This window comes from Macaca thibetana, chromosome 19 (genome assembly GCF_024542745.1).
Source record: "Macaca thibetana thibetana isolate TM-01 chromosome 19, ASM2454274v1, whole genome shotgun sequence".
Taxonomy (NCBI): domain Eukaryota; kingdom Metazoa; phylum Chordata; class Mammalia; order Primates; family Cercopithecidae; genus Macaca; species Macaca thibetana.
The window spans coordinates 46,007,965-46,029,867 of record NC_065596.1 but is presented as its reverse complement, the minus strand read 5'-3'; the positions used below and the strand labels follow the sequence as shown (position 1 = coordinate 46,029,867).

Sequence of the window (21,903 nt, the reverse complement as noted above, 5' to 3'; positions counted from 1 at the left end):
ATATTGTAGCATGATACAGTTGACTTGTTTTCAAAAGGCATGCGCTGCTTAGGGACACACGTTTGTAGTAGAGGTGTAGACCCGTGCAGGGGAGTGGCAAACGCCCATTTCCTGGGAGGGGTTACCTCTGGGGGACGCCAGGGTTGGGTCTGGGGAGGGACACACAGAGAGCTCATCTTGTCTTGGTTTTATTTCCTGTGTTACTTTTTTTTTTTTTTTGAGATGGAGTCTCACTCTGTCACCCAGGGTAAAGTGCAGTGGTGTGATCTTGGTTCACCGCAACCTCCGCCTCCCGGGTTCAAGCGATTCTCCTGCCTCAGCCTGAGTAACTGGGATTACAGGTGGCCACTACCACGCCTGGCTAAATTTTGTAGAGACCGGGTTTCACCATGTTGGGCAGGCTGGTCTCGAACTCCTGACCTCAGGTAATCCATCCACCTCAGCCTCCCAAAGTGCTGGGATTACAGGCGGGAGCCACTGTGGCTGGCCACTTTTTTTTTTTTTTTTTGAGACAGAGTCTCGCTCTGTTGCCCAGGCTGGAGTGCAGTGGCGCAATCTCGGCTCACTGCAAGCTCTGCCTCCCGGGTTCACACCAGTCTCCTTCCTCAGCTTCTCAAGTAGCTGGGACTACAGGCGCCCGCCACCACGCCCGGCTAATTTTTTGTATTTTTAATAGAGACAGGGTTTCACCGTGTTAGCCAGGATGGTCTCTATCTCCTGACCTAGCGATCCACCCGCCTCAGCCTCCCAAAGTGCTGGGATTACAGGCGTGAGCCACCGCCCCCGGCCTTTTTTTTTTTTTTTTTTTAAGAGATAGGGCCTCTCTCTGTCACTAAGGCTGGTGTGCAGTGGCACAATCATAACCTTAAACTCCTGTGCTCAAGTGATTCTCTTGCCTCAGCTTCCCAAGTAGCTGGGATTACAGGTGCACACCAACCACGATGCCCGGCTATTTTTTTGATTTTTTTTTCTTTTGAGACAGAGTCTCACTGTGTAGCCCAGGCTGGAGTGCGATGGCACGATCTTGGCTCACTGCAACCTCCGCCTCCCGGGTTCAAGCGATTCTCCTGCCTCAGCCTCCTGAGTAGCTGGGACTACAGGCACATGCCACCACGCTCGGCTGATTTTTGTATTTTTAGTAGAGACGGGGTTTCACTTTGTTAGCCAGGATGGTCTCGATCTCTGATCTCATGATCCGCTCACCTTGGCCTCCCAAAGTGCTGGGATTACAGGCATGATCCACTGCGCCCAGACTATTTTTTAAATTTTTTGTAAAGATGGGGTCTGTGTTGCCCAGGTTGGCCTGGAACTCCTAACCTCAAGTGATTCTCCTGGCTTGGCCTCCCAAAGTGCTGGGATTATGGGCACTGCACCCTGCCCTGCCGGTGTTACTTAAACTGGGTGGTGCTTCATAGGTTTTTGTTACATTATGAATACTGAATGCTGAATACTTGCATGCCTGAAGTATTTCAGATTTTTTTTTTTTTGAGACGGAGTCTTGCTGTGTTGCCCAGGCTGAAGTGCAGTGGCAGTGCAATCTTGGCTCACTGCAACTTCTGCCTCCTGGGTTCAAGCTGTTCTCCTGCCTCAGCCTCCCAAGTAGCTGGGATTACAGGTATGCACCACCATGCCCAGCCAATTTTTTTTTTTTTTTTTTTTATAGACACAGGATTTCACCATGTTGGCCAGGCTGGTCTCGAACTCTTTTTTTTTTTTTTTTTTTTTTGAGATGGTATTTCACTCTTGTTGTCCAGACTGGAGTGTGATGGTGCACTCTCTCTGTGACCTCCGCCTCCTGTATTCAAGCGATTCTCCTGCCTCACCCTCTGAAGTAGCTGGGATTACAGGCACCTGCCACTACACCCGGCTAATTTTTGTATTTTTTAGTAGAGACGGGTTTCACCACGTTGGCCAGGCTGGTCTCGAACTTCTGACCTCAGGTGATCCACCTGCCTCGGCCTCTCCAAGTGTTGGGATTGCAGGTGTGGGTCACCGCTCCAGGCCAAGGTCTCGAACTCTTGACCTCAAATGATCTGCCCACCTCGGCCTCCTAGAGTGCAGAATTTTAAAAAAGTGCAATTGCCACCCACGCAGAAGAGCCTGGGCCTCAAGATTCCAGGATTCTTTTACATCTCAGCTCTGCCAACTGACTGATCATCTGAAACTCAGTTTATTCTCCTGTAACGTGGGTACAAACCCCCCACTTGGTAAGACTGTAAGAATATTCTGCAGTGCATTTGGCACAGTATCTAGGACAGTTCTGTAGCCCTGGGGACCAGGACCCCAGGTGTTCTGCTGGGGTCAGTAGACCCTCTGCACTTCAATTCCCCGTTACCACCCCCTCCCAGGAATAAGCCTGGCTCCAGACCTGGAAGCCCTAGGAATTCACCTTCAAGAGCCGTAGGTGGCTGAGCCTCTTTCTAGGCCCTCGACTGCCCCCCAGTGGCTGGAGCGGTGCGGCTGCGGGATTGCAGGCCTGCTCTGGACACCTCCACCCTGCTACCTACCTACCTGGGATGCGCAATGCCCGCTGCTGCGCAAATCGGACGCTTGGCATTGAGTTCTCATGTCAATTCTGGGAAATGTTTTCATCCTTAATGGTCAAAAGAGGAAACTAGAGCCCAGAAAGAGGAGTGACTGGCCTGCAGCTACAGTGCAACCCTTTGGGCCTCTTTTCTGAGGCACAGAGCCCTGGAGTGGCTAGGTCCAGGCTGCAGCTGCGTTGCTTGGGTTCAAACGATGGCTGTAGCTGTGGGACATCTGGCAAGCTACCCACCCTATGGCTTACTTTACCTACCTCCAAAGCACTTTTAGGCACTTACTTCACAGAGTTGCTGAGTGTAAACAACGATGCTTTTAACATTTGTGTTTCTTTTTTTGAAATGGAGTTTCGCTCTGTTGCCCAGGCTGGAGTGCAGTGGCGTGATCTCTGCTCACTGCAACTTCCACCTCCCAGATTCAATTGATTCTCCTGCCCTCAGCCTCTTGAGTAGCTGGGACTACAGGCGTGCACCACCATACCCAGCTAATTTATTTTTTGTATTTTTTTTTTATTTGGAGACAAGTTTCACTCTTGTTGCCCAGGCTGGGGTGCAATTGCACGATCTCAGCCCAACGCAACCTCCGCCTCAAGGGTTCAAGCGATTCTCCTGCCTCAGCCTCCTGAGTAACTGGGATTACAGGCGCGCACCACCATGCCCAACTAATTTTGTATTTTTAGTAGAGACAGGGTTTCTCCATGTTGTTCAGGCTGTTCTCAAGCTCCCAACCTCAGGCGATTGGCCCGTCGCAGCATCCCAAAGTGGTGGGATTACAGGTGTGAGCCACTGCCTGGCCAATACCTTTTTTTTTTTTTTTTTTTTTTGAGACGGAGTCTCCTCTGTCGCCCAGGCTGGAGTGCAGTGGCCGGATCTCAGCTCACTGCAAGCTCCGCCTCCCGGGTTCACGCCATTCTCCTGCCTCAGCCTCCTGAGTAGCTGGGACTACAGGCGCCCGCCACCTCGCCCGGCTAGTTTTTTGTATTTTTTTAGTAGAGACGGGGTTTCACCGTGTTCGCCAGGATGGTCTCGATCTCCTGACCTCGTGATCCGCCCGTCTCAGCCTCCCAAAGTGCTGGGATTACAGGCTTGAGCCACCGCGCCCGGCTCAGGCCAATACTTCTTAAACTCTTATGCCTTACATTTGGGGACTGCCAACTGACTGTCCAGCAGCAGAGCTACTCAGAGCCAAGGCTCTCCATGGCATCTTGTCCAGTCTCTCAGGAGTTAGCAGAGTTACACACGAGAGGAAGGCTTAGCGGGGAGTAAGGTGCACAGGGTTACATGGGATTAGGGGCAGAGTTGTGATTTAAACTCAAGTAGTTTCAACTTTAAAACCCAGGCTCGGCCCTTTTCAGGAAATGGGTCAGATCCCAGGAATAATTTGGACAGGGGAATCCTGGGAGGTATTGGCCAAACCAGTTTAGTCTTCCCAGCTGGGAGGGACATCTGGTCACAGCGGGCCCTAAGAGGTTCTTTCCTGGCTTGCCCCCCCAGGGGTTGGACAGCTAGCTGCCCACTGGGCACCATTTGGATCTGCCAGCCTGACCAGGTGCCCAATCACGGGCAGAGACCACATCCTACTTGTGTGCAGGACTGCCAAGGTTGGGCAGCCCCCATGTGGCCACCCTAGGAACTCAACTGATGCAGAGGGATCCGCTTCCACCAGCTTCCTACTACTGCCACTCTCAGTGGGCTGGAAGACTGCCCAGATGCGGAGTGAAGGCTCAAGGAACATCCAGCCAGTGCAGGCAGCGAAGGTCAGTTTGCAGTGGAGGCTCCCTGGTGGTCTGTCCTTTTCCACCTTCCAGGGAATAACATGAACCCTGGGCCCTCTTGCTTTACTCCAGCGGAAGCCACCTCTGCAGCCCAGGCCCAGCTGAGGTCACAGCTTACACAGCCATCCTTTCGTTTCTCACTTTCTGAGAATTGCAAAGACAGGATGTGGGGGGAGTGAGCCGCAAGGGCCCCTGGGTCCTTCCTTCAAACCCAGATGGGAACTGTTTGACCTGGGAAGGCCCTACTGGCTGCCGGGTACACAGCCACCCAATCACCCTGCACCCTCTCACCCAAGGGAAGGGAGGAGGCGCCTCTTCCTCATGCCCCTAAAGAAAATCAAAAGACCCAAACCAGACCAGGCGCAGTGGCTCACACCTGTAATCCCAGCACTTTGGGAGGCTGAGGCAGGAGTTATCACTTGAACCCAGAAACCGGATATTGCAGTGAGCTGAGATGGCGTCACTGCACTCCAGCCTGGGCAATAGAGCAAGAGACTCAAAAAAGAGACCCAGACCAGGATTACGAATGAGGCAATTTATTAATCCAGCATGGTTTGTTCTAATGCTTCTTGTTGGCAGCTGCCACCTGTGGGAAAAGATGGAAGAATAAAAGTTAGTCAAGGGGGTCTCTGCTGGGGCACACTGTAACAGCTACCTACTACCCACCAGAAGTGGGCACCCTGATTTGTGGTTTCAAATGCATCTATGCCATCTAATTCTCACTGTGGGTATTTCCCCATTTCACAGACGCGGAAACTGGGTCTCAAGGGAGTGGCTGGGCACAGTGGCTCACACCTTTAATCCCAGCACTCTGGAAGGCTGAGGCAGGTGGATCACCTGAGGTCTAGGGTTCAAGACCAGCCTGACCAATATGGTGAAACCCTCTCTGCTAAAAATATAAAAACTAGCTGGGTGTGGTGGCATGTGCCTGTAGTCCCAGCTACTCGGGAAGCTGAGACAGGAGAACTGCTTGAACCCGGGTGGCAGAGGTTGCAGTGAGCTGAGATCGCGCCACCGCACTCCAGCCTGGGCGACAGAGCAAGATTCTGTCTCAAAAGAGAAGGGAGTGGCGGAGTGGAGTCCACTGGGAGAGCTTCTCCTCCTTCCAGGCCACCCCCAACTCCTAGAGAGCTGACACCTTCCATTCTTTTGTGACACCTGACTAAAATACTCCAAGGCTCATAGCATGCCTGAGTCAGTGATACAGAATTGAGCTCATGCCAGGCTCTGGGTACTCCTGCTGTACTATAGCTCGCTGACTCCTCACTACCATGCTTGAGGCGGCCAAGGGTAGATTTTGGCCGCAGGGAGGCCAAGACAGGAGACTGTGGCACCGGGGTGTGGCCGCTCTGCCCCAGGGTGTCAGCCAGCCAGGATCTGAATGGAGACCTGGGTTCTGAACCTGCCCCACTATCTCCACCTCTCCCAAGCAGCCCATGTGATGCTCAGTATGCACGAGGACTAAGGGGAAACAGCGCAGGCTGACCCGGGGAGGGGGAGTCATCTGCGGGTACAGCTATGCCCAGTGGCACCTAGGCTGGAGTTCCCTCCGAGTTTTTTTTTTTTGAGACTGAGTTTCGCTCTTGTTGCCCAGGCTGGGGAGCAATGGCGTGATCTTGGCTCACCGCAACCTCCGCCTCCTGGGTTCAAGCGATTCTTGTGCCTCAGCCTCCCAAGTAGCTGGGATTACAGGCGTGTGCCATCATGTCTGGCTAATTTTGTATTTTTACTAGAGGCGGGGTTTCTCCATGTTGGTCAGAATGGTCTTGAACTCCTGACCTCAGATAAATCACCTGCCTCGTCCTCCCAAAGTGCTGGGATTATAGGGGTGAGACACCGCAGCCAGCCTGCCTCCAAGTTTCTAAGCAGCACCAGCAGGGAAGTCAGAACTCTCCTTTCTCCTGTCTTTGGGCAGTGCCCTCCGGAGGAGTCTGACAAAGCATGGGCTTTGGAAATGCTTGGGCAGCGACTAAGGGACCCAACCCCGCCCCAAACGTAAGCCTCACCTGTCCGGCGATTCTGTCCAGATCTCTCTGTCCCTGAGGTGTCAGTTTGCGGCCCCTGTGGGGAGGGAAGGGTCATGCAGGCCCCCGTGAGCACAGGTCCTGTTTTCAGCCCTCTCCCTCCTGGTTGTGAGCCAGGCTTCTCAAGAAGCCACCTGCCGCCAGCCAAGTCCCAGTGAGGGCCCTAGTCAGGTGCATTCTAACGAGGTGGGGGCAGTAGTGGGAGCCCCCCTGGGAGCTGACGGGGTGTCGTTTGTGCAAGCATTAGATCAAAAGCCCCGAAAAATCAATTGGGAAAAGTTAACGAGCAGGCTAATGAAAGCAGACAGTCGCTAAATTACCTTCCTGGAGCCTGGGCTAGTGAGCCAGAGAGGTCGGGGTGAGGCCCCTCGCTGTTCGCTTTTCTGCAGAATCCCCTGCTGCCAGCCTCTGATAGGAGAGGCCTGAGGGGCTGGGCAGACTATGCAGGACCAATTCGTTGGGGAAGTGATGACTGGGCCCCAAGGCTGCTTCATCAATGTAGCCCTCCCCACCCTGCTTACCCATCTTGGTCCTTTTCCACCATTTTCAGCCCCTCCAGGGCTTGGAGGACCCGACGAGCCACACTCTTGGAGCCTCGGCTGAAGTGGCTGGGCATGACGCCGTTTCTCTGACGTCCCCCATAGATCTTGGTCATGGAGCCAACCCCAGCGCCACCCCGGAGGTACAGGTGCCGCGCTGTGGAAGCTGGGGGTAGTGTGAGAGACAGATCTGAGTTAAGGGTCTTGATCAAGGTCTCAAGTAAACAATTACTTGTGTATAAACAGCTAATTCTCACTGTTTTATAAGCGAAACTGAAAACACACACTAACACCCAGAAACTGACAGCTCCCTCTCCTCACCCACCCCCCAGCTAGTTCTTCCTTGACAAGCAGCCCTGCACCCTGGGCGGGCACTCCCACCATCTCCAGGACCAATTTCTTTAGTGGTTACTGTCCCAGCAGCACTGCTATTGAATTGAACCTGAGGTTATGTAGGGGTGGAGCCTAGCTGTGACCATCTCCATGGGCCCCAGAGAAGCAGGAGTGAAGGGATCTATGGCCACTCTCTGGGCCACCTCAGTCTGGAGAGCTCAGGATAACAAGGGCAGGGCAGACACTCCGTGCAGTGGATATCCCCAGCTTGGAATGTGTACCAGCCCCTCTGCGGACACAGGGAAGGCTGGCTTGGGCAAGTCCCTGGTCCACCCCAGCCAGCCTCCTTGCCTGCAAAAAAAGCTCTGTAAAATCCAGTTGAGACACCAGCCTCCCCAGAAATGCTTGCACGCTTCTATTAACTGGAGCACACATCTGCCAGGCCCCGTGCCAAGTGCTTTTCAATCTCTCCACCCCGCTTCACCTGAGGGCCAGGAGGTTACTGTGAGGACTCAACGGGTGTGTCAACTGCTACTCTCCTTTAAAGACGGAAACCAAGGCGCCAGAGGGTACTCACTGGCTCCATGTCACACAGCTCTGGAGGCACTGCCCTGTCCTGCCACTGTGATGGCACTGGGGCCCACATGCAGGAAGCATCCAGATTTCAGCCACCACATGGTCCTACCTAGGTCTGGAGCTCAGAGCAGTCTGGTTTGTTCCTGGGACCCAGAGATCAGGCAAGTTGGTCTGAGTCTGCTCAAGTGACTTCTGTCCTCTAGTTCTAAAGATCAAGTGGGGGGAATTGGGGGTGCTTCCGTAATTGCCAAGTGCCAGGCAGTATTCTGTGTGGGGTGGGCTGCTCCTGCCCAGAAATGGTTCTTGCACACCGCTTGTTACCAGCCCCCTCCTGCCCTAAGATCAAGTCTAGATATGGCCAGCCCTCCATATCCACAGACTCAACCAAGGGTGGATCAAAAATATTCAGGGGAAAAACACTACAATTAAAAACAGTGTAACAATTATTTACATGGCATTAGTGCTTTTTATTTCTTAAATAAAAAAAAAAAAGGGCCTCATTCTGTCACCCAGGCTGGAGTGTTATGGTGTGATCATAGCTCACTGCAGCCTCGAACTCCTGGGCTTAAGCAATCCTCTTGCCTCAGCCTCCTAAGTAGCTGGGACTACAAGTGTGTGCCATGTCTGGCCTGTATTAATCTATAAGTAATCTACACATGATTTAAAATATATGGGATCAGGCCAGGCGCAGTGGCTCACGCCTGTAATCCCACCACTTTGGGAGGCTGAGGTGGGAGAATCACTCGAGGTCAGGAATTCGAGACCAGCCTGGCCAACATGGTGAAACCCCATCTCTACTGAAATTACAAGAAATTAGCCAGGTGTGGTGGCACACCCCCTGTAACCCCAGCTACTTGGGAGGCCGAGGCAGGAGAATCACTTGGACCTGAGAGGCAAAGGTTGCAGTTAGCCAAGATCATGCCACTGCACTCCAGCCTGGGCGACAGAGTGAGATTCTGTCTCAAAAGTAAAACATCTACATAGGATATATGCAAATATTATACATTTTTTTTTTTTTTTTTGAGACAGAGCATTATTCTGTCACCCAGGCTGGAGTGCAGTGATAATAGCTCACTGCAGTTTTGACCTCCTGAATAGTCGGGACTACAGGCGCCGCCACCATGCGCAGCTAATTTGTGAAGAGACCCGGTTCTGCCATGTTGCTCTGGCTGAACTCCTGGAGTCAAGTGATCTGCCCATCTTGGCCTCCCAAAGTGCTGGGATTACAGGTGTCACTGTGCCGGCCCCGATATCATTTTTTTGAGATGGAGTCTCTCTCTCTTGCCCAGGCTGGAGTGCAGTGGTGCCATCTCAGCTCACTGCAAGCTCCGCCTCCTGGGTTCACGCCATTCTCCTGCCTCAGCCTCCAGAGTAGCTGGCGCCTGCCACCACGCCTGGCTAATTTTTTTGTATTTTTAGTAGAGACGGGATTTCACCGTGTTAGCCAGGATGGTCTCTATCTCCTGGACTCGTGATCCGCCCACCTCAGCCTCCCAAAGTGCTGGTTATATAGGCTTGAGCCACCGCACCCGGCCTCCAGCCCTGATATTATACCATTTTATATTAAGAATGAGCATCTGTGGACTTGGGTATTAGGGTTCATCCTGGAACCAATCCCCAGCTGAGACAGTACAACCATGCTCTGCCGGGGGCCAAGAGCACAGCCCTGCTGCTGTCTCACTACCTCTGGCATCTGCTCACTTTAAAATCCCCACCTCACTCCAGGACCTACTCCCTACGCCACTGCCTGGTAATAAGTGCCCATAACCAGGACCAATAGACAGACTCACTTGGCATAAGCCACCCCCCACAATCTTTCTGCCACAGAGTGACATCACTGGAAACCTCCACCCTTTCAGACCAGCTCAAATGCCCAGCAGCTGCTGCCATCCCTCTGGGCCCTATAGTTGGTTGGCTGTGCCCTGGGGCTCTGGGCGGAGAGCTGCTCTCCCATTTGAACTACAGTACCCAGGACTGGGGAAAGCAGAATAGCTTTTCCTGTTATCTTGCCTTTTTTTTTTTTTTTTTTTGGAGACGGAGTCTTGCTCTGCCCAGGCTGGAGTGCAGTGGCATGATCTAGGCTCACTGCAAGTTCCGCCTCCCGGGTTCACATCATTCTCTTGCCTCAGCCTCCTGAGTAGCTGGGACTACAGGCACCCGCCACCACGCCCGGCTGATTTCTTTTTTTTTTGTAGTTTTAGTAGAGATGGGGTTTCACCATGTTAGCCAGGATGGTCTCGATCTCCTGACCTCATGATCTTCCTGCCTTGGTCTCCCAAAGTGCTGGGATTACAGGCATGAACCACCGCACCTGGCCCGTTATCTTGCTTTTTAAGAGTAAGGCACACACTCCTAAACACAGAGATGCCCAAAGAAGCTGTGCACCAGAAATGGGACACTCACCCTCAGTCTTGTTGGGTTGGGACCAGCATCCAGAGCTGTCAGACAGGGGCTTGAATCCTAACACTGTTCTTCCTCAGGAGGGACACAGGACCCACCCATCCTCCAGGTGGTTTGTGTTGTGGTACTAAAGGAGACACTTAAAGCTTGAGCATAGTGACTGGCAGAGAACAAGCTCTCATAAAGCCTATTAGGTTTTTTTTTTTTTTGAGACAGAGTCTGGCTCTGTTGCCCAGGCTGGAGTGCAGTGGTGTGATCTCAGGCTTACTGCAACCTCTACCTCCGGGGTTCAAGCAATTCTTCTTCTGTCTCAGCCTCCCGAGTAGCTGGGGCTAGAGGCACCTGCCACCACACCCGGCTAAATTTTGTATTTTTAGCAGAGATGGGCTTTCACCATGTTGTCCAGGAGGGTCTTGATCTCCTGACCTCAAGTGCTCCGCCGGCCTCGGCCTCCCAAAGGCCTATTAGGTTCTTTAATGGAGGTTTAAATTTTTCTTAAGGCTGTATAAAAACCTTTTAGCACGGAGAACCTTGGTCAGATAGTACAAGCGCCTCCCTTGCTATCCCAGTTCATGCTAATTATTTTTTTCTGACCCACTAGAAGGGAGAGGGTTATTAACTTCACAAATTGGAAAATGTAAGAGTTGAAATGCTGCGTTCTATTAAAACACTGACCTTTTTCCTCAACCCCTAGAGACCCAGGTTCCAGCATCACCTTTTGAAGTGGAGCTGCACAAATCCAGGCCACCCTAGCTGGTACTCATGAGGGCCAATTGCGAGCAAGGTGCTGTCACAAATAGGCTCTCCTCCAGTTCCTTCACACTAGAGGCCTTCTGCTCCTCTGCAGTGTGCATTCTTGGGATGGCAACCCACGCCTCTCAGGAACCCCTGTCCAGGAATCACCCCGTACCTGGAACTGTAACGGAGGCTGCCCCTCTCCACTCTACTGTGAGTTCACAGTCAAGGGAGAGCAGTTGTGTTCCTGCTACACCAAGAGGGAGGGTCCCTCTGGACTTGAGCATGGGGCAACCACCAAGCACAGCGTCTCAGGAGTCATCACAGCTCAGCAAAGTCCAGACCGTGGTCCCATCCCGACCTACTGAGTCAAACGCAGGGAAGAACTCCTCCCCCAGCACAGTCTAGCTGACCCTTCTCTGCCGAACTTGTAAGAAACCACTTTCCTGACCTTGATTCACCTCTTAACTCACTTCTGCGATGCCTCCCAGATCTCATTATTTCTACTATCACAGCACAAGTGGGTGCCCAGCTCCACGAAGGAGCCAGAGATGGACCAGCCTCCAACCTACAAGAAATATTTTCAGGCATCCCAATTCAGTGGCTGCTCTCAGACGCACACCAGGACACCAAACGTCCCCATCTTCAGCAGGTCCTTCAGAGAATTAAGACAGCAAGAGGCTTGTCCAGACAGATGTGGGAGCTCATGCCTGTAATCCCAGCACTTTGGGACGCTGAGGCAGGCAGATCACAAGGTCAAGAGATCGAGAGCATCCTGGCCAACATGGTGAAACCCCGCCTCTACTAAAAATACAAAAATTAGTTGGGTGTGGTGGTGGGCGCCTGTAGTCCCAGCTACTTAGGAGGCTGAGGCAGGAGAATTGCTTGAACCTGGGAGGAAGAGGTTGCAGTGATCCAAGACGGCGCCACTGTACTCTAGTCTGGTGACAGAGCAAGACCCTCTCTCAAAAAAGGCTGTCCCAGGGCTACACTGCACCACCCCCTTCACAAAGACCCATGGCGGCCATCCCTTGAACGTCCAGTGAGAGCAAGTCTTTGCGGTTCTTCCTCTACCTTGCCCTGCCCCTACAGCTCTGCTCCATTTCCAGACCACCCTCAGGAGGGCCCCATCTTCTGCCATGGGCCTCTTTACCCCTAAACCCCAGGATTAAGACCTGTCTACCTCACACTCATTCCTACAGGTCTACATAATTTGGCCCTGCTCAGCAGGGCCACAGCTTTAGCACACTGTAGCCTCAAATCTGACGGAGCCAGACTCTGTGAGTAGAAAAAAAGGGAATATAGCAGGGAACCTAGTTTTGGACAGAGCCGCCCTGCCAAGCCCTCCCAGGGTGACTTGCTGCAAGTCACTTTGCCTGTCTGCACCTCACCTTCCTCTTTGGTAAAACAGATCACTCCCATGACTAGTATAAGCTGATTGCCAAACTGGGTGGAACATGTTAAACTCTAGAATAGAGGCTGGTAAACTTTGCCTGTAATCCCGGTGCTTTGGGAGGCTGAGGCAGGAGGACTACTTGAGCTTGGGAGTTCAACATACCGAGACTCCATCTCTACAAATAAAAAAAATTAGCTAGGCATGGTGACTGGTAGGCACCTATAGTCCCAGCTACTTAGGAGGGTGGGGCAGGAGGATCACTTGAGCCCAGGAGGCTGCAGTGAGCTATAATTGTGCCACTGCACTCCAACCTGGGTGACAGGGCTAGACCCTGTCCCTGAAAATAAATAATAAAGGGTCAGGTAGGAAATATTTCAGGCTTGGTAGGCTACAGCTTCTGCCACAACTACAATTCTACCCTTGTGTATGTAAATACACGGGGGTGGCTATATCCCAAACATGATAAGCCTCTGGTCTACCACACAACCATCCTATGCTGCAAGGCCAGCTTGGGCAAGTGAGGTGAAAAAGGGGCTTTTGGGGTACTCCAAGTAACAGAGACCAGTAGGCAGGCAGAAGATGCACATCCTGCCTGAAGTTTCCAGGCAGGGCCACTGTGGGCTGCAACCGACCACAGCAACTCTACCATGACCAGCAGATGCAACTATGTTTATTATCCAAGGTCTTAATCCCTCCCCAGGTTAACATATACAGTCCTACTTTGGAGGTATTTGGTATGTGCAAAATATGTGTCTTCATCCCAGCAAATGAGAAATGCTATGAGATTATTTTTCCTAATCCTAGATCCAAAGCTGCTTTGACCTACTGACCCTTGAGGCACTGCCAAAGCAAGATGGGGGGACAGGTGGAAGGGATATGTCTCTTCCAGGCCTTGTCACTGCTGTGCGCCCAGGAAAATCAGCTTCTCTCCATCAGCCCCATCTTTTGTCTAAAAAGAACGGTGGGTAGGTGAGATGCCAGCAACCCTACCCACCGCAGCAAGTTCATCTTTCAGTCCTCAGAGACCGTGGCTTGAGTTATGCTGGTCCTCTGTGCCCTCTCCATGGCCTGAAAGACTGGGCTGCATGGCCATTTGAGGCACAAGTGTACCACCGATCTACAAAATGCTTCATATTCTGAAGGGCCAAGCAACCTGTACCAAGGCCAACTCTTCAGGGTCACTGAGGACTTCCAAACCCTGCTTCTCACCTACTCCTGCTTCCAAACCCTGCTTCCACCTATCTGGAGACAAGCCGCGGTCAGGATGGAGCCCCCACTTCACAGAGAGAGGTTTAAGATTGGAGAGGTGGAGGCCCCTCAGTGGAGGTCCGCGCTGAAGCTGTCACCTTGACATAACACAGTACTACCACCGCCCACCCTGTTGGGTCTTCCTGACAGTTAAGATTTAGTGAGTACTGAAACGTCAAGACACGTGAGAACTAACACTAGTCAAGGACTAGTGTTGTTACTGGAAGATCGAAAAGAGATGGGGCTGGCACGAGGTCGCAGAGTGTCCATAAGGTCAGAAGTCAAGATTTAAAGTGAAGACTGACCTGACCAGATGTCCAACCATTTAGTTAGCAACAACCTGTTCGAGACATGGAGAAGGCCATGTCTGAGCAATAGTAAAGATAACTGACTTTTTCCTGAATAACTGTTATGCAACAAACACGTTCTAAACACTCTGTTTTAAATTCATTCAATCCTCGCAATACTCTCATACTGGTACAATAATTGGTCCCATTTTGGGGATGCGAAAGTGGAGGCACAGGCAGGTTAACCAACTTGCCAAAGGTCACACAGCCAGATGTAAAAGACGGACCCACACCCACGGGAGTCTGACTCCATGTATATAGGAAGGATTAAACCTTCTGTAAGCAAAATATGAACACTCATCTGTCTCTGGATTTCCCTGAAGCTCAAAGCCACAGGTCCTCCTCTAACAAAGCTCTTAGAATGTAATAAAAACTTGGAGTCATCAAGTTATTGAATGTCATATCACACAAAGCAAGTGACGACCCAACCAAGGGTTTCTCTCCCTCCTGGGGCAGGAAAGAACAGAGGAGACGGGGAAGTACGGTTGGTGCCAGGGGTCACCCAGTTCCCCACTCTCCAGCCAAAGACCCAAGTTCCTCACCAGCTCGTGTGTAGAACCAGTTCTCATCGTAGGGAGCAAGCTCTTTGTGCTTGGCTAGCTTGACGGTGTCGACCCATTCGGGGACTTTCAGCTTCCCGGACCTAAGACCAAAACAGCCAGAAAAGCAAGATTCAGTCATCTCCACAAACTACCCCATATCTCAAACGCCCTCCCCTCAACACAGCTATGGTGTGTCCAGAGTACAGAGAGAGGCTGGAACCGGAACACAAGCCAGGCCTGATACTGAAATGAGCCACGGAGGCCCCAAACAAGCCTCCCCTGCCAGGACCGGCAAACACTGGGGCCCGACGGGCAGGGCCAAGGCGATAGCCTCCACCCGCTTTGAACCTCAATCCCCAAACTCACTTTTTGAGGAAGGCTGCCAGAGCTCTGACGAACTCCTGCTGGTTCACGTCTTTTACAGTAACTCCAGGCATCTGCGGGAGAAGGTCAAGCATGTGAACACAAGCCTGGCGGAGACGACTGCCAAGGACCCGGACCCCACCCCACTTCTTTCGCTCCAAGGCATCCTAAACCGGGTTACCCCCGTTACTTCCCACAGCCCCCTCAATGCCGGGCCCCAGCTCCTGCGGGTCCGAAGGAGCTCACCGACGTCCACGGCCGCTTTGGATCGTACTAACAAAGCCCAGCCCCCACGTGTGAGGATCCTGCGCGAACCCACTCTTCAGCCCTTGGACTCCGCACGCCTCACGCACCCCGCCGCTGCCCCCCAAGGCCCACGCTCGGTTCCCGGACGGCGCTGACCGGGCATGTCCGGGCCTGCCGCTCGCACGTGGCCGCGGCTCCAGGGGGCGGGACGGGCCCGCGCCGGGCGCCTCCGGGCCCTCAGGCACGCGCTCTGAGACTGCGGCGTCCGACCCTGACGCCTCGCACCCGGTCCAACTCGGAGCACCCGCTTACCGTGCGGCCTCCGCGCTGCCAGCCAGGGGAAAGGGAGCGACGGGGTTTCCCGGGCGCACAAGTCGGGCGTCGGATCTCGCGAGAGTTCCGAAAGCTCGCGAGAGCGGGGGTGGTGGGCGTAGAAGCTGAGGCTCCGCCTCTCTCAGGGCGAATGTGGATTCGTCCCCGCCTAGAGGAGAGGGTGTGTAGTGAGAGGTGGAGAGGTAAAGGGGAGGGCCAAGGGGTCGGGCGTGGAGGCCTGGGTTTCCTCCCGCCTTTCCTTCTCCAGGAGTGTAATAGAGAGAGGATAGAGAGCTCCTGTTCGGAGCTGGGGGAACTTGGCTTCGTTTGTGTCGTTCGTAGCTGGAAGGAACAATGGTGGAGAAGACTATGAAGGCGAAAATACGGCCCAGGTTGGGTGGGCCACAGCCGGCGCCCCCAGAGGAACAACCCCTTTTCCGGGTGGAAGTGGCTGTTCCCCGGCCGGAAGTGGGAGTAGTAAGGGCGGAACTGTGACAAGGAACCTAGGGAAAGGGCGAGGAAGAAATGTGGCTGTTATCTTCCGTCCTTCACCTCCAGGAGTCGCGAGAGCGGGAGACGGAAGCCCCACCCTTCTCAGGGCGGAAGTTGCTTCAGCACGGCCGAGGCGAGCGAAAGGGGAATGAGGCGCTGGACGGGGCGGGCAGATAAGGGCGGGACAAAGTGGCAGAGGCGGGACCTTAGCAGAAGTTAGTTCAGCTCTGCCTTCTAGTGTCGGAGTCTGTTTGCTCAGCCGTTAGTCTAACTTTGCCAATTTAGATTTACCTGCCCTGCTGCTGACCTGTGTAGCTTTAGGTGGTCCATTTGCCCTCTCAGGGCTTGTCTCACCATTAAAAAAAAAAAAAAAGAGGGAGATCCCCATTTGCTCATTTAAAGTCGCTGCTCTGGTTCATGGCGCATCACATGCTCTAACAAATATTTTTTGAGTGCCTGCTCAGTGCCAGGCACAGGTACATATTATTGGGACATATATCATGTGGCTGTTCCCGTAGTGCTACATGCATGATCTCATTTAATCCTTACAAGGCCCAACAAATAAATAACATGTAGTCCAATAAAATTATGCTAACTTGTTGCACGAAGGAAACACTGAAATGTGTGTAGCTATTTTCTTATGTTGGAAAGACTTTGAGAATTTAAAACAGAGCAAATATTAGAATTTTCCCCCACACTGATACTGTGGCTGCAAAATGTGTTAATTATTAATAAGCCAATACTCATATCTATTAGAAAAATTAAAACCGGCCGGGCGCGGTGGCTCAAGCCTGTAATCCCAGCACTTTGGGAGGCCGAGACGGGCGGATCACGAGGTCAGGAGATCGAGACCATCCTGGCGAACACGGTGAAACCCCGTCTCTACTAAAAAAATACAAAAAACTAGCCGGGCGAGGTGGCGGGCGCCTGTAGTCCCAGCTACACAGGAGGCTGAGGCAGGAGAATGGCGTAAACCCGGGAGGCGGAGCTTGCAGTGAGCTGAGATCCGGCCACTGCGCTCCAGCCCCGGCGACAGAGCGAGACTCCGTCTCAAAAAAAAAAAAAAAAAAAGAAAAATTAAAACCAACCATGCTTCTAGCATAAGATCATATATTTAAATCAGAGTTTTACATTCATGTAGACTGTTGTTGAAACCTATCACATACTGTTTCTAAAACCGAGAAAATATTTTCATTATCTCAATTATTTTTCCAGAACCAGCACATACGTATTTGCATATGTATTCAAAGTGGGTAATATATGCATGTCTAACTAGAAATCTCCATGTACTTGGGTAATTTATATTCACTTTTTATAATTTAATTAATTATTATTTAATTTTTTTTGGAGATGGCGTCTTGCTCTGTCGCCCAGGCCAGAGTGCAATGATGTGATCTTGGTTCACTGCAACCTCCGCCTCCCAGGTTCAAGCGATTCTCTGGTCTCAGGCTCCCAAGTAGCTGGGATTACAGGTGCCTGCCACCACACCTAGCTAATTTTTGTATTTTTATAGAGACTGTTTTTCATCGTGTTGGCCAGGCTGGTCTAGAACTCCTGACCTCAGGTGATCCAGGCCTCCCAAAGTGCTGGGATGACAGGTGTGAGCCACTGTGCCTGGCCCCCACTTTTAATAATTTCTAATGTCAGTTCTGAATCATTTACACATAATTCATTTGAGTCATTTCATTAATTTTTTTTTTTTTTTTTTTTTTTTTGAGACGGAGTCTTGCTTTGTCGCCCAGGCTGGAGTGCGGTGGCTGGACCTCAGCTCACTGCAAGCTCCACCTCCCGGGTTTACGCCATTCTCCTGCCTCAGCCTCCCGAGTAGCTGGGACTACAGGCGCCCGCCACCTCGCCCGGCTAGTTTTTTGTATTTTTTTTAGTAGAGACGGGGTTTCACCGTGTTCGCCAGGATGGTCTCGATCTCCTGACCTCGTGATCCGCCCGTCTCAGCCTCCCAAAGTGCTGGGATTACAGGCTTGAGCCACCGTGCCCAGCCTTTTTTTTTTTTTTTTTTAAAGCTCTCCAGAGGAACTCTGGAGTGCCTGACCAAGGGAAGAGACGGTGAATACAAGATTTTGGGAAGAGTGAAGTAAAATTTATATAAAGCAGAGTTTTGATGGACATAAGGCAAAGCAGGCATGTACTTATGCAATGGAGTTAACATCATGCCTGGGCTAGGAGCAGACCCAGGATTCTGTTTCCTTGGACATTAGAAAGTTTAGATAAACGTACAATGTCGTTTCCAAAAACCACTTCTCTGAAGCTCTCACCCAAGTTAGAGATCATGATTGCTTCTCTGTGTCAAAGTGACTTAGACTTTCCAGGTAAGAATGAGATGTCCCATTCTCACCATTGTTATGATTTTAAAGAGCAAAATTCTGGCAGTCTGTGATTTTAGAGAACACAGTTTCTTAGCACTGTGTCCCTGGTATTAATTTTTGTACGTTAGTTTTTACAGGTTCATAATTTGACAACTCTGTGAGGTGGTTATAGACCAGTCAACTGAGCCTTAGAGTCAAGTCATTTGTCCAGGGTCACATAAGGTTAAAGCCTGAGCTCGAATTTGAAGCCACAGCTGAAGATGCTCAAGCTCTTTCAATAAACTTTTATTTTTTTTTTTTTAATTTTTTATTTTTTTTTAGACAGAGTCTCGCTCTGTCGCCTAGGCTGGAGTGCAGTGGCGTGATCTCAGCTCACTGCAAGCTCTGCCTCCTGGTTTCATGCCATTCTCCTGCCTCAGCCTCCCTAGTAGCTGGCACCACAGGCGCCTGCCACCATGCCCGGTTAATTTTTTGTATTTTTAGTAGAGACGGGGTTTCACCGTGTTAGCCAGAATGGTCTTGATCTCCTGACCTTGTGATCCACCCACCTTGGCCTCTCAAAGTGCTGGGATTACAGGTGTGAGCCACCGCACCTGGTCTCAATAAACTCTTTAAACACAGTTTTAAAAATGGGTTGAGGCTGTAGTACCTACAAACAGTGGGATATCATTCAGCACTAAAAAGAAATGAGCTGGTCGGGAGCAGTGGTTTACGCCTGTAATCCCAGCACTTTCGGAGACTGAGACGGGTGGATTGCCTGAGCTTAGGAGTTCTTGAACAGCCTGGGTGACACGGTGAAACCCTGTCTCCACTAAAACACAAAAAATCAGCCAGGCGTGGCTGCCTGTGCCTGCAGTCCCAGCTACTCCAGAGACTGAGGCAGAAGAATCGCTTAAACCCAGGAGGCGGAGGTTGCAGTGAGCTGAGATCGCGCCACGGCACTGCAGCCTGGGTGACAGAGTGAGACTCCATTTCAAAAAAGAAAAAAAGAAAAAAGAAAAAAAAGAAACTATTAAGCCATGAAATGATATGGTGGATTTGGGAGGCCGAGGTGGGCAGATCACTTGAGGTCAGGAGTTAGAGACCATCCTGGCCAACATGATGAAATCCCGTCTCTACTAAAAGATACAAAAATTAGCTAGGTGTGGTGGTGCATGCCTGAAATCCCGGCTACTCAGGAAGATGAGGCACGAGAATTGCTTGAACCTGGGAGGCAGAGGTTGCAGTGAGCCAAGTACACTGTACTCCAGAGCAGGACCCTGTCCGCCTTGCCTCCCCACCACCCCGCCAAAAAAAAGATATGGTGGAACCTCAAATGCCTTACTAAGTGAAAGAAGCCAATCCAAATGTATGATTCCAACTATATGACATTCTGGAAACAGGCAAAATTGTGATGACAATAAAATGATAAAATGATAATTGGTTGTCGGGTTGGAGGGATGGAGGGATGAATGGGTGTTGTTTAGGGCAATGAAACTATTCTCTATGAAACTGTAATGGTGGCTATGTGTCATTACATATATGCCAAAACTTGCAGAACATACAACAAGAGTGAACACTGATGTACACTGCGGACTTTGGGTGATAAATATTGTGTTCCTTGATTGTAGCAAAGGTACCACTCTGGTGTGGAATGTTGATAGAAAGGGAGGCCATCCCTGTGTGTCGGCATGGGGAATATGGAAATTCTGTACTTTCCACTAAATTTTGCTATGAACATATGTAATATATATATATACACACACACAAACACACATAGGTATATGTGTGTGTGTTTATATGTTCTCCACACATATACACACACACACATATATATGAGACAGTCTTGCTCTGTCACCCAGGCTGGAGTGCGGTGGTGTAATCATGGCTCACTGCATCCTTGACCTCCTGGGCTCAAGCTATTCTCCCACCTCAGCCTCCTGAGTAGCTGGGACTACAGGTGCACGCCACCATGCCTGGCTAAGTTTTGTATTATTTGCAGAGAGGGGTTTCGCCACGTTGCCCACGCTGGTCTCGAACTCCTGAGCTCAAGCAATCCTCCCACTTTGGCCTCCCAAAAGTTCTGCGATTAGAGGTGTGAGCCACTGCATCTGGCCCCCGTTGTTTTTAATAAAGTTTTTTTTTTTTTTTTTGGTTGGGTACGGTGGCTCACAACTCTAATCCTAATATAACAACAAGAAACAAAAATACACACACACAAACAAAACAACTCTAATCCCAGCACTTTGGGAGGCTGAGGCAGGCGGATCGCTTGAGCTCAGATATTCAAGACCAGCCTGGGCAACATAGTGAGACACTGTCTCTACAAAAAATAAAAATTAGCCTCACATAGAGGTGTATGCCTGTAGTCGCAGCTACTCAGGAGGTTGAGGCTGGAGGGTCACTTGAGCCTGGGAGGTTGAGGCTGCAGTGAGCCATGACTGTGCCACTGTACTCCAGCCTGGGTGACAGAGACTGTCTTAGAAAAAATGGTTTGAGGTCAGAAAGTTCATATTTTGATGAGCAGAGGGGCAGCATTGGAGTGTGTTAACTCAGGAGGAAAAAAACAATTCCTAAGGAATCAGGCAGAATGTATTTTACTCAATCATTTATTCTGAGCTCCCAGGGAGGAGCTGCAGGCAGGCCCTCTGATCTGAGAGTGCTTATTCTCTGAGGGGGAGACATAGATAGACATAGATAGGTACAGCTCAGGGTGATCAGGGCTATGAAGTAGGGACCAGTGGCCTCTTGGGAACATAGGGAACTCTCCCTGAGAGGCTTAACATATTATTTTGAGTTGGATGAAAAGGATGAACCTTGCTTTTGTGAAGAGTTCAGGATCTTGTGAAGGCCCATGCAGGGTAGGGGTTATAGGACTGTATTTATGCAAACGTGTCAGGGCTGCAAAGCCAGCTACGCAATGGAACAGGGGTGCAGAATGAGGCCTATGTGGACCAAGCAATGAGGGTCTACGTATAGGCTGGATGGGGATAAGTGTATGATGTCAGTTCGATGTTGGACTAGAATTGAGGTCAGGAATGGAGCAAGTTAACATAGGGCTGAAGTGAAAGGAGCATGGACTCCCAAAGGGCAGAATGTGAAATAAGCTCCTGAAATAAAACCTGGGTGGCTGTGGGGAGGAGTCTTGTGAGGAGAGAGAGCAACAGGGACGGTGCTTCATATTTGGGACCTCATTGGTTAAGTCTGCAGAGTGCCAAGAGGGTACACAAAGAAAGCTTAGGAGGCAGACGATTTACTCAGTACTTTATTGGACCATGGCAATACCTTTCCCTGCCTGGCACTGGGAAGTGGGAAAGGGGGCGATATAGGAAACAGTGCTCACAGTCTATTATATTTAATCCCTCAGAGCTGAGAAGAGGCCAGGAGCCTACTGGCTCCCTACAACCACAGGTGAAGAGTGCTGCACTTGAACAGGCAACAGCTTAGAAGCATGAGCAACTCTTAAATCTGCCCCTTTCCCTAAGACTGACATCTGCAGAAGCTCTGGCCCTTTCCCTCGGGCACTAATGGGGGACCCTAACAATTTGAAAGACAAAGCTGGCCTGGCCAGTGGTGTGAAAAGCCTTGCCCAGGCCAGGTACTGAAGGAGAGGTGGACTGCAGAGAAATGAGAAGGGCCTGTAAAGAGGGGCCTGCTCTCTAGTCTACTCCTTCCCACAATCTCCATCACTTCCTCTTTTCCTCCCCTTTTCATGCCATCCTTTAACCCCAA

At 51.1% G+C, this 21,903-nt stretch overlaps 1 protein-coding gene across 24 annotated transcripts in view; it reads right to left on the bottom strand.

The window, feature by feature from the left end:
* Positions 1 to 4,835: 4,835 nt before the first annotated feature.
* The window catches only part of BCKDHA (branched chain keto acid dehydrogenase E1 subunit alpha), a 446,963-nt gene continuing 429,895 nt past the window's right edge, over positions 4,836 to 21,903 (bottom strand). For 23 of the 24 annotated variants that reach the window (XM_050768487.1, XM_050768474.1, XM_050768496.1 and 20 more), the window contains exons 2-7: positions 15,377 to 15,411; positions 14,822 to 14,892; positions 14,456 to 14,556; positions 6,861 to 7,044; positions 6,322 to 6,376; positions 4,836 to 4,901 (exon numbers count right to left, since the gene is read on the bottom strand). In XM_050768487.1, the coding sequence (XP_050624444.1) occupies positions 4,875 to 4,901; positions 6,322 to 6,376; positions 6,861 to 7,044; positions 14,456 to 14,556; positions 14,822 to 14,892 (438 nt within the window). In that variant the 5' untranslated portion in view covers positions 15,377 to 15,411 and the 3' untranslated portion in view covers positions 4,836 to 4,874. Of the gene's footprint in view, positions 4,902 to 6,321; positions 6,377 to 6,860; positions 7,045 to 14,455; positions 14,557 to 14,821; positions 14,893 to 15,220; positions 15,412 to 21,903 lie in introns of those variants that run through there. The other variant, XM_050768475.1, reaches the window with a different exon arrangement.